Source organism: Nipponia nippon, unplaced genomic scaffold (genome assembly GCF_047370975.1).
Source record: "Nipponia nippon isolate SJK-2023a ecotype South Korea unplaced genomic scaffold, ASM4737097v1 scaffold_8, whole genome shotgun sequence".
NCBI classification, from domain to species: domain Eukaryota; kingdom Metazoa; phylum Chordata; class Aves; order Pelecaniformes; family Threskiornithidae; genus Nipponia; species Nipponia nippon.
Window position 1 is genome coordinate 40,871,962 of NW_028262402.1, and position 25,426 is coordinate 40,897,387.

Genomic DNA, 25,426 nt, shown 5'->3' on the forward strand with positions numbered 1-25,426 from the left:
GAGTCAGAGAGGGCGGGGGGAGAGAGAGGCTCTCGTTGCTGCTGCTTTTTTTTCGGGGGGGGGGGGGAGTATTTTTGTTTTTTAAATCTGTATTTTTTAGTTCAAATCACCTGAAGGCGTGAGGGTGAGAGAGGGTGAGGAAAGGGGGGGAAGAGACGGAGCGAGAGGGGGAAAGAGAGAGAGAGAGAGGCGCTGAGAGCCCAGAGGCAAAAGGAAGGGTGCAGGCACTGCCGCTGAGAGGAGATCGAGAGACAGGGGGTGCACTTGACAACCAGCATGCAGAGATGGTAAGAAGTTTCCAGCAGCCTTTCGTTTTCATTCTAGCCTTTACTTTGGTTTGATTTGATTAATAAATTGTGCAGTAACACAAGCAGCCCTGCTCGCTATCCGGTGTGTTTCAGCCTTCAAATAAACAAGCAGCCGGGCAAGGCGAAGGAGGATGATGATAAATAAATAAATCAGCCCTGTGCTGCGTGGATTGGGGAAAAAAATGACTAAGAGGCTGTGCTAAACTTTAAGTGAGTTTGGGGGGTTGAGATGGGATGGCCACATGCTTTTTACCGCCTCCTTCCCTCCACTAAAGATGAGGGGCTAGTGTAAAAAAAGTGCGTGCATATGGAGGGAGGGAGAGTGAAGGTGGAGTGGGGTTCAATCGGAGATGCGGTGGTCTGATCTTTTTTGGATACCACCTTCTGCTCGGAAATGAGTAAGGTTTGCACACAATGTAAAGGTAAACTTTGAGAGCGGGGGAAGGAACTGTGTGTCTGCGTGTGAAACAACGCCTGAGGCAGGGAGACAGACGTGTAAATCCACCTTCCCTCCGTAACTTTTCTTTTTGTTGTGCATGTGCTTGCAGTTTGCACCTCCCCAGTCAGCGATTGTTAGCAGAACTTGCAGAGTTATGCTGATGCCCTAACTGTAAGAGGGAGAGGGGAGCCCCAAAAAAACAACTTTGAGCAAGTTTTTGCTGATTATTTCATGTGCTGTGCAAATGCACACCTCCTTTACAGCAGGGTTTTGCAAAGCAGGGTCCGGGCTTTCACGACCTCTTAACTTAAAAATTAAAAATCGAAATGACCGAGGACCACATCTGACTGAAGCCCATTTGTCTGGGTTGTGATATGAGGGTAGGTTAAACAGCTGCGAAGAACGAGGACGTTTAAAGAGCCATGGCTACACTTCATGTGCATAATGATAACTGTTCATGTGAACGGGTGGACTGACCTCAGTGATGAACAGTGATCAGCCCATATTGAATGAAGTAGCGTGTTTTAAATTGCTGTTTGACTACTGCCTTGCTTTCAGTCAGGTTTTGTCACCTTGCTCCAGGGATGTTATATATATGTCTTGTCTGCCTTGAATATACATATGTGTGCGTGCACACACACGTGTGTATATGTATGTACATATGTATAGATGTGTATGTACGTACATACACACATGCATGTATATATATAGGGCACTCAAACTATAGATACAATGTATATCTGTGTGAATGAAGGGAGAGCTTGAGATGGAGGGTTTATATTTTTCCCTTCTTTCCCTAACATGACATATCTTGTTTCAGTGATCAAAGCCACAATTGGAGTGTAGGAGATGCAACTGTCAAATGTAGGCAACAATAAAAAAAAAATAAAAAAAAAGGGGAGGGGGAAAAAGCAGCATGTGCCCAGGACTGTGGTTACAGTAACGCTGACAGAAATTAAAGTGGTTTTGAAAGCAGCATGCGATTTATGATGGTTCCCATTTACCCTAGAGTCAAGCTGTTGTAAAATTGATGCACAAAAGACATCATGTAGTAATCCAGTGTACCCAGGATTAAAGTGGCAATGAGTGTCTTTTTGTGTGTGTGTCTGGCCGACAGTTAAAATGGTTTGAAGCTATTTTTAAGTAAGAAATCAAAGCAGGATATTACATATTTCTTTTCTTAACCTGTATGTTAGCCGTGCATAGCAGTCGTTGAAATATTTTTTCGTGGAAGTGGGCTTTTATTTCTCATTATCTTCCATTTCCCCTCTGTATTATAACCCATCTCCACAGATGAATTTTAAAATGGGGTGGCGTTTTTGTCATAGTTTCAGAGTACAAATGTTCACAGTTTAATTACTGAGTTCATTTCGGACAGTAGTATTTAATAAGCCTGATCAGCAGATCTGCACAAGAATACCAAGTTCCTGTAAAAGTAAGCGGAACTTTCCTTGCCCTTAAAAATTGCAGGAATTTTTAATCTGAAATTTAATGGGGCATATGAGCTGTCTGATACACTGTAGTTTCATTTTAAGCTGTCCAGTATTAATGAACCATCTAGCTCTATGTATGTTCTGCTTTAAATTCCTAAAGCGCATGAATTTTAAAATTTGCTCACTAAATATTTCAAATGATCTGTCTTTACCTGATCTAGATGCAGGAAAATCTAAATGTAAATAATAAACCAATTTGTTATGAGCAAATTTTGAAAATCTTTTTAAGACTTGGGATTGTGAAAGTGTTCCTTAAGCACACGCATCTTACACACATAACAGAAAAACCCTGCCTTGCTACCCTATTTTGTAAAAATACAACACTGTGACATTTTAGGGGGAAAAAAACTGAGCAGAATCTTTAATCACATTGCGTTTTATTATTGAGGTATTTGTGAAAGATGGGTATGTGATTACACTAAACAAAGTAAAGGAACAGACAAACGCAGAGATGACTTGCTATATTAAAATGTAAGTGCTACAGTTTGAATTTTCCAGTGAGTTTTTGAGTTCAGTGCTTTACATAACATTTTGTCCTAATCTTGCTTGCTGTCAGAGATGTTTCATGGTTGTGCAATTGCTGCAGTCAAGAATGCCAATTTGCATTCCAGGAGTGTCATTTGATTACTTTTATCTGCACAGCTCGAAGACCAGCCCAGACCTCTCATTTCATCTTGCCATGTCACAAGTCAGTGCTGTGTCGTCTTTTCAAAAATCTGCCTGATTTAGACAAGAAAGAAAAGTACTTTCATGTTGCAGCCGCAGTCCCCTGCTAACTTGTCAGCAGCAGGATATGATTCACTTGGGCCCAGAAGAATGGTACAGAGACGGGGGTTAGGCGGTTCAATAAGCCCATGGACAGGTAGTGTGTGACGTCCCAAGAGAGCTTAAGTTAATGAAGAACAGGTCTGCTTAGTTCTTCACACTCTGACCTGGTGCTGTCCCCACAGTTTTCTCATTTGATCTTTCCCAGCAAATTGATCTTTTCTAGTACTTTTTTGCCTTCCAAGTTAGTCCTTGTGGGACTGAAATTAGCAGAGCAACTTAAGTTGGATAATACAGCTGTTCAGAAAAGAAGAAATTGGACACTAGCTCATGACGGGGGGGGAGGGGAAAGTAAGCTATTCTTTCTGTTGTTACTGAGTTTTCCTATTTTTTTTGTTTTTTTAGTTTTATTTTAGAAAACTTCACCATAGCCGTATTACTTTGGAATTTCGCTTTCTTTCTTATTTATAGTCTGTATGGATGGTCCATTGCACACTGCATTAAATGTGTATTGTTTAAATAAAACAAACATGCTTGCAGCATAGACTGCAGTTTGCTTTGGTATTTGTCAGTTGAACTTGCTTGTTAGAAATGATTTGCTAGTCTGTAATGAGGCTTTTACAGTTGTCGTAAGACATTTTAAATATCAATTGCACATGCCAAGTACATTATTTATAGCCTGCTAAATAACTGTAATTCCATAGTATCCAATACTGAAATGCAGTGGAGATTAAACAATAAAAGCCATTACAAATGGTATGTGTAAATATTACGGTAGGTGAAAATACAGTCAGCAAATTACCACTGGCATTACTGGTTTTCTGGAAAACCAGTGTATACAAACAAATTGGTTTTGAACTAAGACACTCTGTACTTAAAATCTGGGTTCTAAAATGGGGCTATGGTATTATCTGTCATTCTTTTTTACCTTATTTTTCACTTAGTAATTGGAATGGGGGGTGTGTGTGCGTGTGTATGTGTGTTTCAATACATACATGGCTAGGTTGTCAATATAAGATTTCAAACTAGAATTTGATAAATAAAGTGTAAGTTGGAAATTATTAAGAGGGTCTTTAGTATGCTGCTCTATAAGCGGTATTTAACTTTCTGTATTTCATAGCAGATGTTCTTACATATTATCCATGTCCTTTCAAGTTGTAGAATTGAAAACACTGCTGAATGAAAACAAGAACACTTACTATGCAAGGGAAATACTGCTCTCACTCTTTCTCAGTATTGCTTTTGAAAATGGGAAGGAACTGTAAAGGATCATTGGTCAGTTGAGCTCCTCTGCAGAGCTAGAGGGAGCTTCATGATTTTATTAGCTATGCCATAGGTAAGAAAAAGGGGAAAAATATTCTGAATAAGGCAGGGCTGATTATTAACTTTTTTCCAGAGCCAAACATCTAGAACTTAGGCTTTGAGGTGGCTTTATTCTATGTTAGGTATACATGTTTGTCAGTGGGATTTGCAGCTGACTACAGACCTTGTCAATTTCAAGCAAAACAGAAATGACCAACAGCAAAGTAATTACACTAAAACAAGTCCAAGTAAAACACTGGATTTTATTAAAAAATATATCTTTTTTTCCCCTCAAAGATGGGAATTTCTGGCAGTGTCCTTTTTCCTTTTGCAGATTGGACACTGTCACCAGAATTTGAAGTCTTTTCTTTGCTGAATATTGTTTAATGAAAGAGTCCTGACTTTCAGTCTGCAGGTTTGCATGGGGCTTTTGATTTAATGATTTAATTTGATTTAATGTCCACTATTAGTATCTGTTAGGAAAAAATCGTGCGTGTCTGGACATACAAAAAGTTCCCCATAAAATACAAAACAAATAGAGTATATCTGTCATTTTGGAAATGTGTATCACTTCCTAATCTAGCCAGGAATTTGTACTTAATTTAGAGGAATAGAATTTAACATGGCTTAATAAAAAGCATCTGCTTAAACCTTGTATTCTGTGTCAGTTTCATCCCACCTAAACTCTGACATATTTGTTCTGAAAACACATTGATCATAATTGCTACTTAATAGTTATATGGCAGCTTTTATAAGCATTACTTTGGACAAACTTATTTACCATTTAAGTAAATGATATAATCCAGTGAGATAAACTACCGGATTTGTCTCCTTTATGTCTTGCACAGTAGCTCTCATTATGTGCCGTGCTAGTAAAAGCCTTTATTTGTTGATTATTAGAATCTTAGTACACTCAGGAGTTCTGCTGTAATTTAATGTGGTTGTTCAAAGAGGTTCTCTCATTTTAGAATCTTTCCATAGTACCCTCACCACATGTTATAAATATGTATATTTTGTACTCCAGATACGTATGCAAATACTTTTTTTCTTATTCCAGGTAAATCAAGGTTTTTGAGAGAGAATTCTTTTCATCTGCAGCATCTGTTTCAGTACTTCTCTCTTGAAATACTTTATGTAAAAAACCACAAATTCAGATAACTTACTCAGATTTGTTTGTGATTTGTTACTTTAGAGAGTTCTTCTGTTTCTTTTTAATTATTTATTTTTCACAGAGTTAAAATGTTCTACTATGTACTTAAATCAGATTTTTGTAGAAAATTATAAGAAGCTAGGGGAGTTCTAAAAACATGCTGTGCATTGCAATTATTTTTTCATTGTGAAAAACAGAATGTCCATAATGCTGATTCGTAAGTCACAAGCCAAAAGAAATCAAAATGCCATAAGCTAACCACTAAAAACTTTTTAAGTCACCGTGGTCTGGTGCACTGTCTGGAAGTTTAGCTGTGTTTTTGCAGCATATTACAATTGGTTATGTCTACAATTCTGCTGCATATAAAACTTAAGAAGCTAGGCCTGTTAGAATTCTTCAGCTACGGGGAAAGTTTTAGACGGTATGCAACGCATATTATGAACCGGTATCAGCTGTAAATGAAGCTGAGTGTATGTACAACACCCATCATGCTCTCAGCTGGAACCACACTGAATTAGTGTTGCAACTTTTTCGTATTTGTCAAATATGTATTATTTTGAAAGTTGTGATTTGTGCTTTTAGTCATTGCTTTTTAATGGTGAATACAAAGATGTAACAGCAAACAAAAAACATTTTTCCCTTTTTGTGACCTGACATTTGCCAAAGTGCCCCATGCTGAAATTTCTTTTCAGTATCTTTTTTTCTTCCAAAGCCAGGCATGTACCCAGACACAAAAGCCTCTGTGTATAGCAAGCTGTTTTAAATATTGTGACTCGACGATGTGCTGTCCTTTCTCTGCTTGAGCCAAGGATCTCTGCTCAGTGTCTGTGGATTACCAAGTCCCTTCTTTATTGTACCTCTTGTCAGCTATTCCTATTCATTTAACCTTTCATTAGTGTCTGTGCAGCTTCACTGTCTGGAAAGGCAAGGAAAAACCTAAAGGCCTACTGTCACAGTTATTAGATTTCTCGGTTACATCCCAGCAACCATAAAGGAGTAAGAGTCAACACTATTGTCATGCATGCTGCTATCCTGGGGTGCAACTCTTCTATGCATGTCAAGGACATGTGCCACATGTTGATAATGCATCCCAGGGATAAATGCACGACATGGGGGATAAACCAAGGCTGGCACTAATGAGCTTTGTAGGAGTTATTGCAAAGACAAACAGTTGTGAAGGAATTTTGCTTAAAACACCGAAGAGATGGACTTGCATTAAGTGTTGCCAAGGCTTGCTTGTGAGGTACTTGTCAATCATGTTAGTTTCATTTAAGTGCCATTTACAAGGGAAAAAATGTTTTCTATGACTAAGAAATGTAAATGTATTTATTTTCCTTTTTTAAGCTCTCAGGATAAAGTGTACTTCAAGTAGTCCTCCATAATATACTTCATGACTATTTTTTCTATTTACTTGGTTTTGGATCGAAAACTGCAAATATTCCAGATTACTTAAAAAAAAAATCTGCAAATATGAATTACAATGTATTTAAAAATATTCCTGTTAGCAAAGCTTCAAATCCACCCTCAGTGAAATAGTCTTGTCTGAGGCATAAATTTGGCTGAGAATATCTAGGTGCATTTAAGTAGTTTCTCCTACATTCACCACCCAAAGAGCCAAAATTATTAGTTATGACACTGCTTCCACGTTCTGCTGAAGCACATCTTCCATTTAGTCCAGTGCAATATTCACATACATTTTGCTTCTAAAGTTCCTGTGAAGCCCATCTTACCTACCCTATTAACCAAATCCAACTGAACTCTGATCTCGCAGTTTTTACAATAGTAAAAATTACATGCTTATTCCTGACCTCCATAGTTGACCTTTTAGAATACATCTTAATTACATTTTTATCAGTAGCATTATAACAATGTTACATCACTTCATATGACTTTCATAAGGATATTTTGGTTAAAACAAAATTAGGCCTATAGATTTATAGTTGAATTATAATTGAATAATTCCCCTTAGTTCTATGTAAAGCATAAGGTTTTAATGTAGGTCCTATTCATAGCAAGATTGAAAGTGGGAGTAAAGCCATTGACATCAGTGGAGTTAAAGCTGTGTGAAACTGTTGAATAAAATCTAGTCACCTCCTTTGCATTTTCCATATGGCATGCTAAGAGGATTTTAAAGGCGATGGATGTGGTGGGCTACAGGAAAATTCTTACAACCTCCTTGTTTCAGATGCACTGTTAAGGTTGACATCTTCAAAATGTGTGAGTGGTCATCATTTATTAATAGGAATTCTGGGATTTTTAGTTTTTCTTTACATTTCTGATATGAACGAAGTGAAGCGTGGCTGCACCTTTCGCTTTAGTTCAGAACATTGAAGCCAAAGTGGCCAGCAATATAGTAGTTTATTGTAGGAACAAGTGCCTCCAAAGAAAATTGTGTTTGAGAGAAAATTCAGCAAAAATAATCTTTTTATTTTTCTTGTTGCAAATACTGGAAACATGTAACGCTGATACCGAACTCCACTTTCCTCAAATTAAAAGAGAAGCTGTTATATTTTGTGATTTGAACTAGACAAATATTTAAATGGAACGAGATCTTCAGACATGAGCTGGAACAAATGTAGTAGTGCCTACTTAGTTTAAAACATCCTTTCATTACTAGACTGATACTAGCTTTGATGAATCTAAAACTTACTACATGGTTTCCAAATCAAAGATGAAAGGGCCAGTTAGGAATCAAATAAATTTTCCTGTTGAAATGTAGCATTTGACATTTAGAAAGATGTGCTCAGCATGATGAACCACTTCTCTTTACTGCAACTAGCCTGGTGATTTTTGAAATAAAACTACTTTGAAATTGAATTGAGGTGTAATAAATGTAAGGTAAATTCATTTGGAAGTCCTGATTAGTGCCATTTTTGAACTAAGGGAAATATTCCCCTAAAGTGCTTTTTTTCTCCTTTATTGTTAATACATGCCAATTTTCATTGCTAAGTAATTACTTTTGTAGTTGTTTTGATGGACTCTTACTGGTCTAACTCCATTGGCTTTGTTGTGGCAGTGTGCCAGTTTTTATTAAAGAAAGGTTTTGTTATTCACCTCACTGTGAAGTTACTGGTATATTCCTAGTACTAATCAAATGGGCATATACCCTGTCTGTATGTTTGAACAGTTATTATTAGAGTAATTTATAGTCTACCATACAGTTGGGCAGTGCTTTTATACTGATCTGATGCCAATTATATGTTTCTAAAAGCCTACCGATAATACTTAACTTTCCAGAGCGAGGTTCTGTACAGAACCCAAGAGAGCATCATGGAAAATGTTTTGCTGTTCTGCTGAAGATGCTAAGAATTGGTAAAAATTAGCAAATATTACTTAAGTAATAGTGAAGATTTACAGCTTTCTTCTGTGCTGGGCCATGACTGTATTTCAGTTAGCAGCTTTATTTTGAGTTGCGTTTTGAAGATGCCTTGTTTCTGATGTCCCATACAATATGCCTGATCAAAATAGATGACGCTACAAGCCGCTTGGCTAAGTGATTATATAAGCAATGTGAAGAGGCTGAGGAATTTATGTTCTTCAGTACACAAACTGGCATTAAGATTTTCTCCACACTTTGGTGCAAGTATTAAAAAGCAATGTGTGAAATTGCCTAAGTTATGTAACTAAAGGCTTCTAAGGGAATTTAAGTCTAAACTGATATAATTCATATGGTAAGACAGCAAGAAAGTTACGTAGGAACAGGAAGCAATAGCAGATAAGTGATGTGTGATCTAAAGGTTTCTACTCGTTTACTTAAACTGTGCTTTTTTAACTTCTGCCTTCAGAATGTAAGTTGCAATCTTCTCTATTGCCTCGTATCCACATGTAACTTGTACTACTTTGCATATCAGCAGTGAATCTCATTTATCGTCTGGTATATTTAAATGATTTAGGACATCAAATGATTATTCCGTGAGCAAGAAGTTCTTCAATTGCTGAGTGGACGCTCAGAGAGGATGCAGATATGCATCCTTTTTTGTTTTTTTTTGGAACGCTGTTGACAGTATGAGGGCAGCAAGGATGGGAGTGAGCTACTTGGTTCTTCATGGTTTGGCTGGGGTCAGAAAGTGGCAAGAAGCTCTTCACCATCTCCTAATTGATAGCTTTCATGAATACTCTAGTATTAGTCTTTTCGTTAAAAATAAGAGAAAAAAGTCTCTGTGGTGGGTGGGTGAGGCTGATAGTATAATGTTGAAAGAGCTTGAACAGGTTTATATATCTAGTCGCTACAGCAGCAGGGTAAGAGGCTTGCCTCTTTCCTACTCTGCACACCTTTCCTGTCTCTCATGTTACTTGTGTGTGTAGCCCTTTTCATATTATGTGTTTTTGTTATCAGGAAGGCTTTTTGGTCAGTTTTGGTTCTTGAGTAAAAGTAAGACATAGATCAATCCTAAAAGGTGTTTGTGAAAATTAGTGCACTGCTAGAAATGAAAGCAAGTATTTTACCTCCCCTTTTTTAGGTACATTTAGAAAATTTTAGGAAATACTGGTTTCTGTTTGGAGTTTTGCATTTCTTATTGTATCTTTGTTGTTCTTCACCTTTCTTATCTGTTCTGAATATTATAAAGCCTCTTTCTCAACATTCTCATACAATCCACTGTGTTTCCTTTGAGAAGTATGTTATCTTATTCTGTGATTTGAATATGTTCCCATGGCATTACTTAAACCAAAGCCAGTATTGTGAACTTGTGTCTTATAAATATATTACAGTAATGATAATGAGACCTGCTAACAACCAAGCCTCTGATATCTCTCTAATTCTGGGAACTAAAGATGACCATGCCAGGTCTTGTGGGTATTTTCCCTGGAAAAGCAGTATAGGATTGGATTTGTAGAAGAATCACTGCATTTTTCTCCTAAATTAGGGATCTATTCTTTAAGAAGTCTGATGACTTCTATTTATGATGACAATATTGCATGAAAGGCATGACACTTCTGTCATACATTATAAAAGAAGAAGGAGCAAAAATGGGCTGGCATTTAATTGGCTTGCAAAAGAGGATCTTCAGTCCATTTATCTTGGGTTCCATTGCTGTTATAATGTACATTGAAGTATATTGTGATTATATTATTATGGGAATGTTTTCACAATGTGCACACTGAGTTAGTTATGTTATAGAAAGTATCTCTGTATTTTCTGTGAAAAAGCTTCAGGACTGTGAAGGTTTTAGGAACCTGCTGTTCCTATTAAGAGAGTCTTGGGAAAATAACTGTTTATAACTGAGGCTACTCATAAAATAATAGGAAATATCAGGTGTTGGCAAAATGCAGTGCCAGGGTGGGAGAAAGCATAGAAAAAGTTCATAAATTAGGTAAAGGTTATTGGAAGCTCAGTTGAAATTAAGTCATGTTACTTAGCAGATAACTTCTTTTACTACCATTCACGTCATTGCAGTGTTGCCAGTGACTGACATCGGTATGCAAAATTGCTGTGTCCCATGTGAAGAGACACAGGTGTTGTTTAACTCGGTTTCAGGCAAGGTAGAAGTTGGTGCATTTGAGGCATTAGATAGTTTTATTGGAAGTGCTGAGTGTTTCGTCAGAGGGTTTGCACTGTACTCATTGCTGGCCTTTCGTACTTCAAAATGTCTTAGTTAACTAGTGTGTTGAAATTTCATCCCAGGATGTCAAGAAAATGTGTTACAAACTTGAATCATAGGCCAAAGCCAGACAGCATTCTAGGACCTTTCTCAAATAGAAACATGGGATATGCGTGGCAGTTCAGGATGGAGTGAACAAACTTCATTTGCCGTTCATTTAGAATGAGCTGATGGAACAGATCCTCTCTCATCAAAGCAGTCAGTAGCAGATCTCACACTGACTTCAAAACAACTTTGGACTTTTTAACTTCCTGATTCTTGTGAGTATAACTATCGAAGACTGTTACTGCAAGGTAACCTTTAGTAGGAATTTACAGCTTGTCAACTAATTTGCACTGTCCTGTTCATATGGAGTTTACTTTACTTTCAGTGTTGGCAAAGCTACATGAGATGTGCTGCAAGCTAATTGCTACACTGTGAAATCTGTATCCTGATCATCTGATGGTTACCTCTTTGGGTAGTTGTTTTCTAATAGTTCATGGGTGTTTTGCTTTTGGCTTTCATGGGCTTAATGTCCACTCATAATTACCAGAGCTGGAAAATGGTAGGGCAACGGTATTAACACTTTGTTCTGAAGGGATCACGGGAACTTGAATCATGGCATATATTTTTTTTTAATGTCTTATGCTAAAGACAGCCACTCCGTGAATAGTATCTGAGTCACCATGCTAGTTATCCAAAACCTCATAGAACTGAGGAAAAAACATTGTCTGGAGAAGAAGTCCAGTCATCCTTCTAGAGTATCGATCTGCCAGAACTGAGAGGGGCCATTTTATTATAAGTGATAGTTGCAGAGTTAAAAAAAAACCACAACTGAATACATATCAGTAAATGTGTGGCCTGCATAATATTATCATCTGTAGCATGTAGTCATATGTTGATTGTGAAGGATGGAAATGTGGGTAATAATGTAATTCTGTGGTATACTGTAATGTTCTCAAAATGCAAGTCTGTCTTAAATAGAGCAAAATCTATGGATAAACTTGATCTGTTGATCAGTGCAATGCACATGTACAGCTCTATATGATTATTTGTTTTTCTGAGGTGGACTGTAACTCTGGAGTGCACTGAATTGTAGTATCTTTGTATTTATCCATACTACTGTTACACTATTACTTATTTACAGCACTTGAAATGCACCAGTGCCTTTTGGATGCAGGATCAATGCCCACAAAGTATGCAAGATGAAGTTTTCCCTTCTCTTTAGGTGAAGCTAGTTTTCCCAATGTATTGTTGTGTTTGTGAGACTGAGAGAAGTAGGGGTGTAGTATCTGAGGCAGGCATAATTCAGACAAGGCTAACACAGGTTGATATTTTTGAGGTGTATTCAGACGCTGTCACCTTTGTTTCTTTCTTCCCCAAGATTAGGTTATTTTTCTTCCTGCGATGTTCATGAACTGAACTAATGCTGAATGTGGCCCACCTAGCTACTATGCAGTATGTTAAGCAGACTGCTTCTGGGGTGATGTTAAAGGTGCTGGTTTTAACTGAGGAAGATTTAAGTGATTTAATCATAAGTGCCATGTTGGCCCTATTACCACAGTTGTAATCTACGAACAAACTCTTAACTCTTTCAGCTTAAAAGGGAATAGGCATCTGGTGCTGTGTGTTCTTCATGGGAAGCCCTGTCTTTAAAAATTTTATTTCTTCCCTCATACAAACATAGTGTATGACATCACAGGCACACTCTTTCCAAGTATTCGGCAAGGGCCATGTTTTTTGTTAAGCGTCTGAAGAAGGAAAAAGAGGGTTTTTGTCAGGTTTTGTCTAGATGGGACATGGTACATGCTGACAGAAGAAATATTTCTGCCAACAGTGCTACATCATCTCTCTAAGTAATGTTAGCTAAGTTGATGGAGGTGGCATTACTATACTCATCTTGGAAAGGCAATGTATATTTTTTCTTTTAATTTTGTCTGAGAGTGTGAAATTAAAGAAGTTATGCTGTTAACTTCTATAAGATGGGTACCAAAATTGAAGTATCTGGTTTGTTTGTCTATCAAGAATACGTAAGCTATTTTCTAAACACCTGAAAAAAACCAAAAATACTACTGTGTCTTACACAAATATTAGCTTTATGAATTTCAGCCTGGAAAAGCCTATTAATTATGGTCATTTTAACTTAAGGCATACTTTCCAAGGTAGCTGCCCCACAAATTTATGTACTTGGAATTTCATTTACAGAGACAGGTTCACTGTTTCCTTTTACAGAAAACTGTGATCATGGGGCTTCCTGTTGAAAAAATGACGTTAAAAGTACTTCTTTGTAGGGAAGATGGCAGGGCAAGGAGACCCTTTCAAACATCTGAGAAAGCTTATTTAAACTAGTTGAAGTCTAATTCTTCTGTAGAATGAAACAAGACATCAATAATGTTAATCCTTATGGACATTCCCATTATATCTCATTTGGTGTCTTGTTGGTTTCTTAAATGAAAATGTTTAGAAACTAGATACCTAATTGAGCTGCTCAGAGTTCACTTATTCTGAATTTATTCCTAAAGGCCCTTCCAGGGGCTATCGGTTGAAGGCATGTTGATGATATGTCTTTGACACTAATGTTCTTTTTTTTCTAATGCCAAGATAAGTACTACTTGTATAATCCTTGCCTAATTTATTTTAGAATTGATAGAATTTGGTGTTTCATCCCAGATTTAAGATCCCATGCCCACAGTCATTAAAGAAATCTTCTTTGATTTATATAAATGTTTTGTCATAATGTAGTCTTTAGGGAAGAATTACACCCTTTCACTAAAAGAAAAGAAACCATTCAAAGGATTGAGTTTCTTTTTCTTAATTTGTAATATAGCCCATCTTGGTGCTGCAGGGCAATATTTTTTTCTCTCCAGCTTATGAAGGGTGTTTCAGCTGAATATGCTCATACCTTTAAAAATCATTTGGTGTGAGAACTTTTTAAGTTAGAGGGTGGTGTTTTTTTTTTCCTGTAATACAGTATACCCTGCCTTTGAGCTTTCAATTTAAGTCTTCTGTCATATACTGCCAAAAAGTTTGTTCAGAGCTCTGTCTGTGTTGAAACATGTATGCCTGTCCCAGTGTCATAACTAATTATATACCTTGTATGCTTACTTCTAGTAATTGGAAAGTAGACCTACCGCAGGATAAGTTTTAGTATTAGATTGTATCTTGGGGACATGTTACAGAAATCAAGTTTCCACCAAGCAGCAACTTGAATTTGTAAACAGATATTACTATTTTAAGTGCAACATCTCATGATTGTTTCTCGACATCTGTGTGTGTTTGTTTTAAACTTGGGGAGAGTGTATTTCTGAACTGTACCTCTGCATGTGTAGTAATTATATACTTAACCTACTTCTCTTTAACCACAGTGTCTGTTGTTTCCACGTGGAATGAAGGCCTCTTGTTGCCATACTTTCTGCAAATTTTGTTTGGTCGTTCAAAACTTCCCAAAAATGTGTCTATGCACAGCGCCTGGCTAAGTTCTGCTTGGCTGCAATGCTGTTTTCAGTTCCTTACTTTAACAAAAGCAAAAAAAAAAAAAAAAAACAACAAACCAGGAGAGAGAGACTGGCATTTTGATCAGGAAAAAAGAGTTACAGGGAAAAGCAACACTCCTTTCATCTTCTTCTTTGCAGCATCCTTTGCTTGTGTTTTGTGAGTGTGTATATATACATATATGTGTGTTTGTGTGTCTATAAATTTTCCTGGGTACATGCAGAAAGAGAGAAGGAGCCTTGTGGGTATGTGTAAAGTTTTACTTTGCGTGCTCACAGCTAGGCTAGCAAACAATGACTTATACGCACCAGCATGTATAAAATATGTGCTCCTTGTCCATGCCTGCTGAATGAACACTTTGCCAGTCTTAAGTCTCAGAGCTTCACGTCTTGTCGCAATTAAAGTCTTAGGACTGAGCATTTAATGCTAACGATAGATTACAGTATTGTCAGGATGTGTTCTGATTCTGGTCTTTGTTGAATTACGAGACCACATTCTTATGGGAGCTGTATGGCTACTTGCTGTTGTGCATTAAAAACTGTTACTTTCATAGAGTATGTATCATTGCTTTACTAAAACTACAACAGTAGTGCTTGGATTTCTCCTAAAGACATATTTAATTTTTTTAGATAAAATAGAAAAATAATTTTTTATTTGTTTGATAAGGAAATAAGTGCTTGTTTCTCATTATGTGAAACTTCAAGTATTTTTTTTTTCTTTTCCAATTACAGGTTTCTTAGATAACTTGCTGGTTATGTAAGCTTCTGTGTTACCTGTTAGTTTGTGTTCAGAAAGAAGAATGATTTTGTCAAGCGAGTTTGTTATTTTGTGGCATCTTCAAAATTAATGTGTATTAAATAACTTACTTTGAAAGTTTTTGACAACAAAATGTATTTTTTAAGCAGTTCCAGTGTCTTGTCAGGCAATTTTATCTTCCACTTTCCTCTCCACAATAGGCATTTCTTAGAAGGTTCAAGGGAGGAGGAGACTGGGTCAGTCTGACCAGGGAAAGTATAATACTGTTCCACATTCCAGTTTTATACGGTTTCAGAACTGAGTTAATATTGCTTGCTAAGAAAGATGAGTGTACTGCATGTAAAGTGATTTTTAAATTTCAGTTTTCTTTTTCAAAGACACGCAAAAATCTAATATCCTAATTTCTTCAGAAAAATAAAGGATTATTTACCAATACAAAAAAGCCCACTTTATATACAAGTTTGTTTTTAAAATACTTATCTTGTTTGAAATTAAGCCATTTTATTCTCTTTCTTTCTTTTCTGTTTTTACAACTCTCCACTCACGCATGGATTTGAAACACTTAACAGGAAACTAAGCCAGCTATTCCAGTGATGTGAAAATTGGAGATACAGTTGTCTGAGAAACAAACACATCTTACTCAGCCACTGGGGAAGAAAGTAGGCTGGGTATTTTCCTATACCACAGTCTGGGGAATTCGTCTGCTGTGTGTGTCGTTCATTCTTCTCATTGATATCTTTTTTTTTTCCCTTTGTTTTCTGTAGCAGAAGAACACAGTTTTATCCCTATCCTTCAGTCACTTTGGATGTGACTTTTGTAGCCTTCTTTCGGCCAGATGAGATATTTATGGTTTTCTGCTTCTCCCTATGCTTGTGATTTTTAAGTCCATCTTTCCTCTGGAAACCTTATCTCAAGGTTTCCTGAGCAGTAGTAGAGAGAAACTGACATGAGAGTTTTCACTTCTGGTCCCAGAAATCTTAGTTGTCAATGAAAACACAACTACAAGCAGTAGCAGAGTGCCATGGAGTTATCAGTCCGAAGGGTCAGATAGATTCTGCATTGGTTCCATTCATTTTGTGTTTGAGAGGCCTGTCATGCCACAAGGACTAAAATCTGAAATACAAGCTCCAAATTTCTTAAAAGTTAATGAACCTTGCCTGAAAACGATTCCTATTTGCCCACAAATCTGAGAGAGGTTTTCAGGTCCTGGCAATTAGTGTATATCAAGGTTTCTGTATAGAGAATTAGGACGTAAGTTGATCAGTCCAGTAAAGTAGGATGAGACCGTTAAGAGCAAATTGATAAAGTAAATGTCATTTGACAATGACAGAAACCATTGTATCAGTAAACTGATTGCTAGTTGACAGGGATATAAAACTATTAAACTATCTTAAAAAAGTAAAGAAATGCTGCCTGGAATAAAAATTAGTTTTCTTCCATGTAAAAAAACCACGTGGCAGTAGAAGAAAGTTTGGCTTGGTGGTGGTCTCTGTAACATGTAGCTGAACATGATACCAGATTTATTTTGTCATTGTTCATGTGGTAGACCTTACCACTGTTACAGTACTCAAATGTTTAGATTATAAAACCAAAGAGTTGATAATATCCATTATTGCAATAAAAAATACAGTTTTTCCTTCTTTTAGCTACTGCAATGATAATTAGTAAGCAGTGCTGTAATTCTCATTTCTTCTGCAGTACCTTTGCTTAGGGGAGAGTAAGGTAATATCCTCTGTGGAAAAGAGAACTCAGTTTATTTGCACAAATATGGCTTGATTTTGAGGTAAGCATGTGTAAACAATGCAGAAACGGATTCAACTATGAGAAATGGGATTGACTTTTGAGTTGTGGCCATATTCCGTGCCTTAGTTCTGGAGTTACAAGTTCAGAAGAACCAAAGGAGCATTTTCTGCACTGGTATTAGAAGTATGGTACAAACAGAAGAATACAGATGTGTTTTACTGGTAGTTACTCAGTCTGCGGCTGGTTTCCCTCTGTCATCTGCTGTCTCAGTTTTAAGCTTCCAAACAACTTTTGATACACACAGAGAAAGCATCTCATATGTGTCACCATCCTTTTTGAAAGTAACTTGTAGTGCTTTACATTTTACTTCCTCCATTGATTCCATTTTTAAAGCAAGTTTATTATAGTTTTTTGAATATTTTATAACACATACAAAAAAGTAGTAAAACATTGAAAAAACCTGTTTGATGACATCTTACTTATCATTGTGTATTTACTGTTTATAAATATGAGAGCATATAATATCTACATCTAATGTACATGAACAAAAATGGATGGAAAAACTCAAAGACCTGTGTGTATGGCAGCGCTGTTGTCTTTTGCTAGTATGCAACATATTATTGAGTTATGTCTCTTGGGAAGACAGAGAACATTTTTAAGCTCCACAAAGTTGAATGACTTTTGTTGTGCAAAAATCCCTAAAAAGAAAATCCCATCAAACCAGACCCCCAGCATCTGGTTTTCATCTGCTCTGATTGTATCAAGAGGAAACAATCCCATATAGATGAAGAGTTGTATTCACCATGAGTTAGGTCCCTAGTGTGTTTGCAGGGGTTGAAAGAGCCGCTCTCCAGAACTTCGAGGAACACTTGTCTGACACGGTTACTGAATGTAACTTTTTCTGGTTTTCTAGTGTCACGTTTGTATTTCCCTCATTTTTCAAGAGCTTTGCTGAAGCTAAAAGAATAGTTTTTTATCCAGAATCATACATGGGGAGGTTATGCTTTTGTAAAAGAAAAGTGCTGTATGTTATTTAATGCGTATCGGTACCATCAGTACCATATCAGTAGTCTCTCAAGGGGAGAGTGTGGGTCTGATCCTCTCCGTTAACACTTGTTCCCCTTTCCCATTCCCACAAATGCCTGCCAGACCTGTGATACAGTAACAAAAATTCAGTTGTGAACAGACTCAGAAACATGATTGGTGCTGTCTGGACTGGAAAGGAAGGATTCCAGAAACATGATAGATGGTAAGATGAAGCCCTTCCCCAGTGCAAAATGAAGTCCGTGCCTAATTTGGAGATAACAAAACATCTGGCTCCGTGAGTGATCAGACTTACTCTGAAGATCTGCAGAGGACTACGATAGGTCTCGTTCATATATAGTATTTTGGAGTGCTTGAACTCCAGCTGCATCCCCTCTGATAAATGATGAGCTGTGAGAGACAGATGAGCAAACTTCAGGTGTCTGTAAGCAAGAGGCAGCAGGAACAAACCAAATTAGTGACATGGAACATCTAATGGATTTATTTTAAATAAAAAGTGCCTCCCTGAAGCCTTGGTATTTATATCAGTGGGAAATTAACCATAGAAAATTCAACAGGTGCAGGCAGGAGCAAGTGTCTTCACTAGTTTGAGTAAAAGAATAGAGTTCAAATCAGATTAAATTAAAAACAAAGCAGTCCAACAACTAAATAGTTCAACAGTCCCTAAGGTTGCCCCTAAATCAATGTAAAATACTGCAGAATACAGTGTTGTGGCAGATTTTCTGTCAATGCATTAATACGAATAAAGATTTGTCTCCTTGACTTCAGTAGAGATTTGTATCTGTGCTTAGAACTTTGCCAAGCTGTGCCCTGTATGAGGTACCTTCTTACAACTTGCATATGCTTCTTGTGCTTTATGATCCTCTGTTTCAGTAATAGGCATGCCTGATCTGGACATGTTGAGTTTTTGTTAGAAGATGTCAATCAGATGAATATTGCTAAGTTGAATTGAATCCCATGTGGAAAAAGCAGGACTTTTAGCACACAGATTTATAAGATGTAACCAGCTTCCCAGTGGTCTAATTGACTTCATTGTGAAAATGCAGACTTTTACCAGCTAAGACTGTGGTTTCTCTACATCAAAATGTTTCCTTCACCAGATGGAGACTTAGTTAGGAGCATTTGTGTTCTCTTGAGCCCCCCTTCATGCTCAAGTGCTTCTTCTGAACTCTTAATTAAAATAGGTGGTTTATTTGAAGCATGATTTCTCTTACTCCACTGTCCTAACTAAACTTTCAATCAACCAATCTTTGTGATTGTTTTGAATAGTAAATGTATGCATGCCAAAACTGGACAAAGGAAAAAAGTGTAGGTTGTCCACAGAATGTTTTTACAAAGCAACTGAAATTCTTCCCAGCATTCTATACATTATCTGAAAACTACATTCAACTAGGTGGAAACGCTTAGAAAATGACTTTTGAAAAATAAACCTTAGTTTTGTGAAGAAGATGGCAGTTCTTGAGGCTGCTGAAAGTAAACATGCTTGAGTGTAACATAAAGTAAGTTCACAGTCTGGGACTGGGTCTTAAAGTTACTCAGAAACATTTGTTCCTGTTAATCCTACTTCACTAAGTGAAAGACTTTTCCATTGCTTGTTATAGGTAGAAATGATTGCCAATAATGACTGTGCTTGATGTTGAGAAATACTTAGTCAAAACAATGCAACCTAGATAGATGGGTTCTGTGAATTGTTTATGAAGTACTAAATAGCCCAATTGCAAAATGATACCTCGCACTTCGCTTGTCCTACGTTCAGGCCATGAGATGGTTATTACATTTGTTGATGTGATGAGTTAACATTGGCTAAGGGCCGAATTCCCACCTAGCTGCTCACTTACTTCTTCACTCCTCTGCTCCCCCCAGGCAGTGCAGGGGGATGTGGAATGGGAGGTTTATGGTGAGTCCATAACAGGTCCTCTCTGCTGCTCCTCCTTTTTCAGACCTTTTTCCTGCTCCAGTGTGGATCCTTTCATGGGCTGCAGACCTTCAGGAAAAATCTGTTCCAGTCTGGGCTCTCTATGGGTCACAGTTCCTTCAAGGAATATCCACCTGCTCTGTTGTGGGGTCCTCCACAGGCTGCAGTGCGGACATCTCTTGGTCCTCTCTGTGGGCTGCAGGGGCATCTGGCGCCTGGAGCACCTCGTCCAACTCCTTCTCTGACCTTGGTGTTCGCACTGCTTTTTCTTAGCCTTTTTCCCCTCCCCCTCTCTCTGTTCAGTGTGTTTTCCCTGAGGAACCACCATCTTGGCTGCGGGGCTCAGCTGTGTCCTGCAGTGGGTCCATTGGAGCCAGCTGTGTCCAGCACAGGGCAGCCCCTGGCCTCTTCTCGCAGAGGCCACCCCTGCAGCCCACCTGTTGCCAACACCTTGACACCTACATCAGCACAGTTGAATAAGACAATATGACAGTACTTTGCTTCAAATTAAGATTTGTTAATTTTTTACTTTTGCATTATGCTTTTAAGATTGAGAGTTTATGAACTGTTACTGTTTTGTGATGGTGGTGTATATGAGTTGTTTGGGGCTTTTTTGCTTAACTTGTGAGTCATTTCTTATGACTTACATGATATGATATGACTCATGATTTATAGATTGGTTGCCCACACCAATTAACATGGAGGGAATCTAATTTGTTCCACAGAAAAAATGTATTTTTTTGTTCCGTAACCATTTCGATATTAGGATACATGTGCAGCCAGGCATGTGTGTAAGCAACAACGTTTGTGGAGGTATGATTTACAACAACACAAGTCCTCACTTAGGACTTGGTTCAGTCAATCGTTTGAGCAGACACTCCAAGTGTAAGTATAGTCTCATTCCTACCAAGCATAACAATTCTCTGATTATAAGCAGCAGAACTATTTGGTGTAACCAAGAGTATTTTAACTGTTGTACTCAATGTAGGTCCTAAATGAAGAAAAATTCCATGCTTAGAATCTAGTACTCCTGATTATATGAAAAATTATGTGGTTCATTCCTGTCTTACAGAATATAGGAGTCTGACCCATTAATGCTGCACATTATCTAGGGCCTTAAGGTCTTGTTACCACGATTGTAATTTAACATTAAACATACTAGGCTAAAAAAGTCATAAGACAGATTTTTTTTTTTGTTCTTGTTGAGTTAGGTATTTTTTCTCAGATAGTCATTAACTGTTAGAAGTCTGTGTTCTTTTACATTGCTTGGCTTGCTGTTTGGCAGTGTTATGTTTTGCTGTATTTGCTTGGAAGACGAAGAGTTTCCTATGAAAGGAAAATTTTTGGCTGTCTGCAGTCCTTTCCCAATGTGGTCCCCTTGCGTGGAAGATTATGTGGAGAGATCAGCAGTGATGCAACTTTGTCTTCTTGCCATATATCTTTCCAGATGATTAGTTCTCTGGTTGTCTGGGTAATACTGTTAAACTATGTCTAAATATGGAAAGAGGGAACCCTGCTGAAGATTTACTAATTTGTTGCTTATCGAGGCTAGTCCACCATGACTTTCATTATTGTCAATTGGTAATGTTTCTTTGTCCCAAATCTGCTGATATCTCACTCAAAAAGAGGCAATTACAAAATTTTTGGAACCTATTCATGTCAGCCATCTTGGGAAGTGCCACCATGAGATCTTCTCTCTCCAGTTAATTAAAATGTCGAGTCTTGAAGCCTGCTTCATTTTTAACCAAACAAACACTGTGAATTGTTTGCAGTTAGGCACTTTCTGAGTGCCGTTATCTCTAATTAACTGAATTCTGTTTCCTATAGTTTTGTAATAAAATTTCTGGTATGTGTTTTTTGGAGGAGGGGGGTCGACATTTGCTTTTCTCTTCCAGATTTAGATTGTCTGAGAGACTGTGAAGCCAAATAAATGAAGCAGTAAGGGAACTGGCAACATGTGCTGTTTTTGTAAATTCATAATTGAGACATAATTATAAAATTATTGACTTGTAATACTTAAATATTTACTTTAAAACCTTTTTAGCAAACAAATAGAAAAACTATTTCTTAAAAGACCACGTGGATCTGTTTTATTACTGTATTTTAGAGTTCTCCTGTAAAGTTTTTAACATAAGACTTTTTTTTTCGAGATTTTCTTTCTCTCTTTTTATTATGGAATGTATGGAGGAATTCCTATGACATGTTAAATTTCACTTGAGTTTAGCAGAAATTGGCCCCAGCTGTAAGTTTTCTTTATCCAGCCCCAGAGTGCCTGAACATAGAGTACTTCTTCCAAAGGCAGAGGTTGTGTGTGTTCCTGTCTGAAGTCTTGGGCTGAGCCAATCTCGACTGTACAGAATGAATTCAAGACAGTTTTTTCTTTATATTTTGCCTATGGATTTATTCCTGCCTCTATAAAATTATGGCAAAACACTTGCTTAGTGCTATGTTGTACTAGTCTCCTGATGCCACAGCTTCAGCAGCTCAGGCAGACCATTTTACAGCCTGTGGTATCTTCATAAGTGCCTCCTACAGGTGCACATTTCTCTTTGCAGATTTTGTGTATGCATGATAATTACAGCTCTTTAGATCGAGATCATAAAGCCCAAAGAATAAAACTGCTCTTGAGGTATATACTCTTTAACTGTTGGTCAGCTGCATCATCTTTTTTTTTTTTTTTTTTTTTTTCAAATGGGTCAGAAAGGAACCCTAACTATAACCCAGATTATTTCCTTAAGTTTTCTTTTCCTTACAAATATGGGTACATCCTGTTGATAATTGTAAATAGGTATTATTTATTACTTACTAGAAATGATGTTGAAAAAGGTAGACAAAGTGGGTGCCTGTCTATGTTGGGGGGGCAAGCTAAGCCCAGCTTTTGAAAATATAACTTATCTTCAGGCTTGCATTTTTCAGCAACGTGATAAATGTGTTGCTTTATAGTATAGTGAAGGCGACAGGCCAAGTTATTTCTGCGAGAAGGGACTGGGAATGTCGAAGCAGAATGCCTTAAAAAAAATAAAACCGTCTATTGACACACAAGCTTTAGGAAGCAAGCATCATGAAACCCCTCTTCCTCTCCCCCTCCCCCTAGAAGTTCATATTTCAGTTTGCTCCCAAAGCTCACAAGTCTGTGCCAGACAGAAACTCACAGAGGCTGCGGCAGTCCCACAGAGGCCACTCAGAGGAGGGACAGAAACGGAACAATCAAGCCCAGTCCTCGCCCCTCTCAGCCTGCCAGGCTGCACAGGTCCACAGGGTGACTCTCGCCTGGCCCTTGACTCCATTTCCCTGCCTCCTTTCCTTTCCCTCCCCTCCATCCCAACTCTCTGGAGTCAACCGTGAGGCCATCCAGTCATACGTTGTCCATCAGATGTGTTTACTTTTTCCGTGACAGCCGACACATCTGGAGCACATATTCAGGTTATTCCAGTGCCACTAGACACATTCCACAAGATCATTTCAGCGGTTGTTATGGCGATCTTCTTCCCTCCAGTGATTTTCAAGTTGCATGACAGAAATAGCTTGAGCTAACCGGGGGGACAAAAGTCAACGGGATCAGGAGGGGCTTCTTTCACAGAATGAACTAATTAGTGACCCTGCTTTCTTCACAGGGCAATGAGCATATGGTTTAATAAAGTGAGTCTGTGACACTTTTTTTTTCTCGTCTGTAGGCAGAGCTGTCACTGGCTGAAAACTTTCCTGTTTTTACTGGTGGGACCATAGTCTGCTGTCTTTCAACAGAGTTTACTTCACAAGTAGAAAATGTTTGCTCCTGAGAGTTTAACTTCAGAACTTTTCCTTGGCTGCAGACTGCTTAAGTGTAGCAGGTCCTCGAGCTTAAAGAGACAGTACTCATTTCACACAAGGTCTGCCAGTGGCAGTGTGGGGTTTCATACAGGGCTAGGAATTTCCATTTTGTGCTCTGTGCTTGTCTGTAAATCTGCCTCTTAGTGTTTGCGTGGACTCGGAAACATGTGGAAGGTTATTAGTAAAGTCATAGCTTTCAGGGTTTTCTTGTCAGATATCGCTGGTGTAGTACATGAACTCTTCAGAGCCATCCCTGTTTTTTACACCTCTTTGTTTATGTTAGTTGTGAGTTCTAGAAAATCTTACATTTCAGCTTTCTTAGAAGGATTCCTACATTCTCATACTTGTTACAGTTTCTATTTTGTTTACATTAGCAGTTTTACTGTGGATTAAAGCAGAGCACTGGATGCTATTTTTAAATTATATTTTGTTAATAAAAAATTCCAAGTTTACTTTGATCTCATTTTTCTGATGTGATACGAACTGCATTTTTTTTTGTGTATTTACAGAATATTGTTGCCATAGCTCAATTCCATTATGATGAAATTTGTGCCAGATCTAATACTTGATTAGTAAGCACTGTAACACTGAAGAGAATATGTGGATTACAATAAGTTATCTAAGATCATGACAGGAGTTATAAATATGTACATGTTGCCATAAATTTAGAAAGTGGTCCTTAGAAGTATTTGTTATTGTTAAACCTTTGTAGCAGTAGCAATATTAACAAACAGCAGTGCCCCTGACAGCAGGGACATTCTTGCCATAACGCGCCACTTACCCATCATTAGCATGTTGGCAGTCCAGTCTGTTTCTAAATCTTGTATTGGTGTTGGATTAATTTATGAGTTCTGAGAGTAACTACATGCAAAAAGAGTGTGTGCATTTTTAATTGCATGCACTATTTTGAAATCCCATGATGCTATATTCAAAGTGAAAATTAGAGAGAAAAAGGTTTTTGTTTAATTATTTGGAGGCTGTCTGATTGCTTTTAAATTAGGGAAATATGACAGTGACATGCAGAAGGAAATGGAAGAAAATAGAACAGAACCTTGATTATAAAGCAGATGGTTTTCTGCTTTCTTCGTTAGTACTGGAGATGGTTTTTCTCCATCTTACACATTCCATTTGCATGGTTACTGTTGAGACTGGTCACCAAGACTGCTTGAAATACCTGCCCTCAGGAGGGCTCTAAGGGACACAGAAAGGTCACATAATTAGACCTGATTTTAATTCATAGAGACCTGTTTGTCACTGTCTCTTTATGTTTCTGCTAGTTACACGTTATTAACTGGAGTGAATTTTAGGACCTAAATTAGATACTTAAGTATGTAATATGCAGAGGCTGAACTCAAGTTAGAATGCTGAGGATAGTTATACAATTATGTTTCCCTCACCAGATGTAACTTTGCAGTAATTAAATCTAATGAAATTTAAGTATTGTAGTCAGTGTTTTGGTAGCTATTTCCAAGTCCTATTGGTAATATCACTTAAATCATGGTAATTAATGCCGGTTATCTGGGAAATTTAATAAACAGAAATAAGGTGCTATACTAACCCTTATTTTAAAAAAAGCTAGATCAAAAAATTGTACTACCATCAAGCCCTTTCTATTTTCATTCCTGTCAGG

The 25,426-nt window shown here is 37.6% G+C and overlaps 1 protein-coding gene across 6 annotated transcripts in view; it reads left to right on the top strand.

Annotated features, from left to right (window-relative positions):
* The window catches only part of BNC2 (basonuclin zinc finger protein 2), a 337,157-nt gene that overhangs the window by 818 nt on the left and 310,913 nt on the right, over positions 1–25,426 (top strand). The window contains exon 1 of one of the 6 annotated variants that reach the window (XM_087741954.1): positions 167–287. The exons of 4 other annotated variants lie outside the window; for them this stretch is intronic. In XM_087741954.1, the coding sequence (XP_087598080.1) occupies positions 285–287 (3 nt within the window). In that variant the 5' untranslated portion in view covers positions 167–284. Of the gene's footprint in view, positions 1–166; positions 288–662; positions 712–25,426 lie in introns of those variants that run through there. One more of the 6 variants, XM_087741953.1, reaches the window with a different exon arrangement.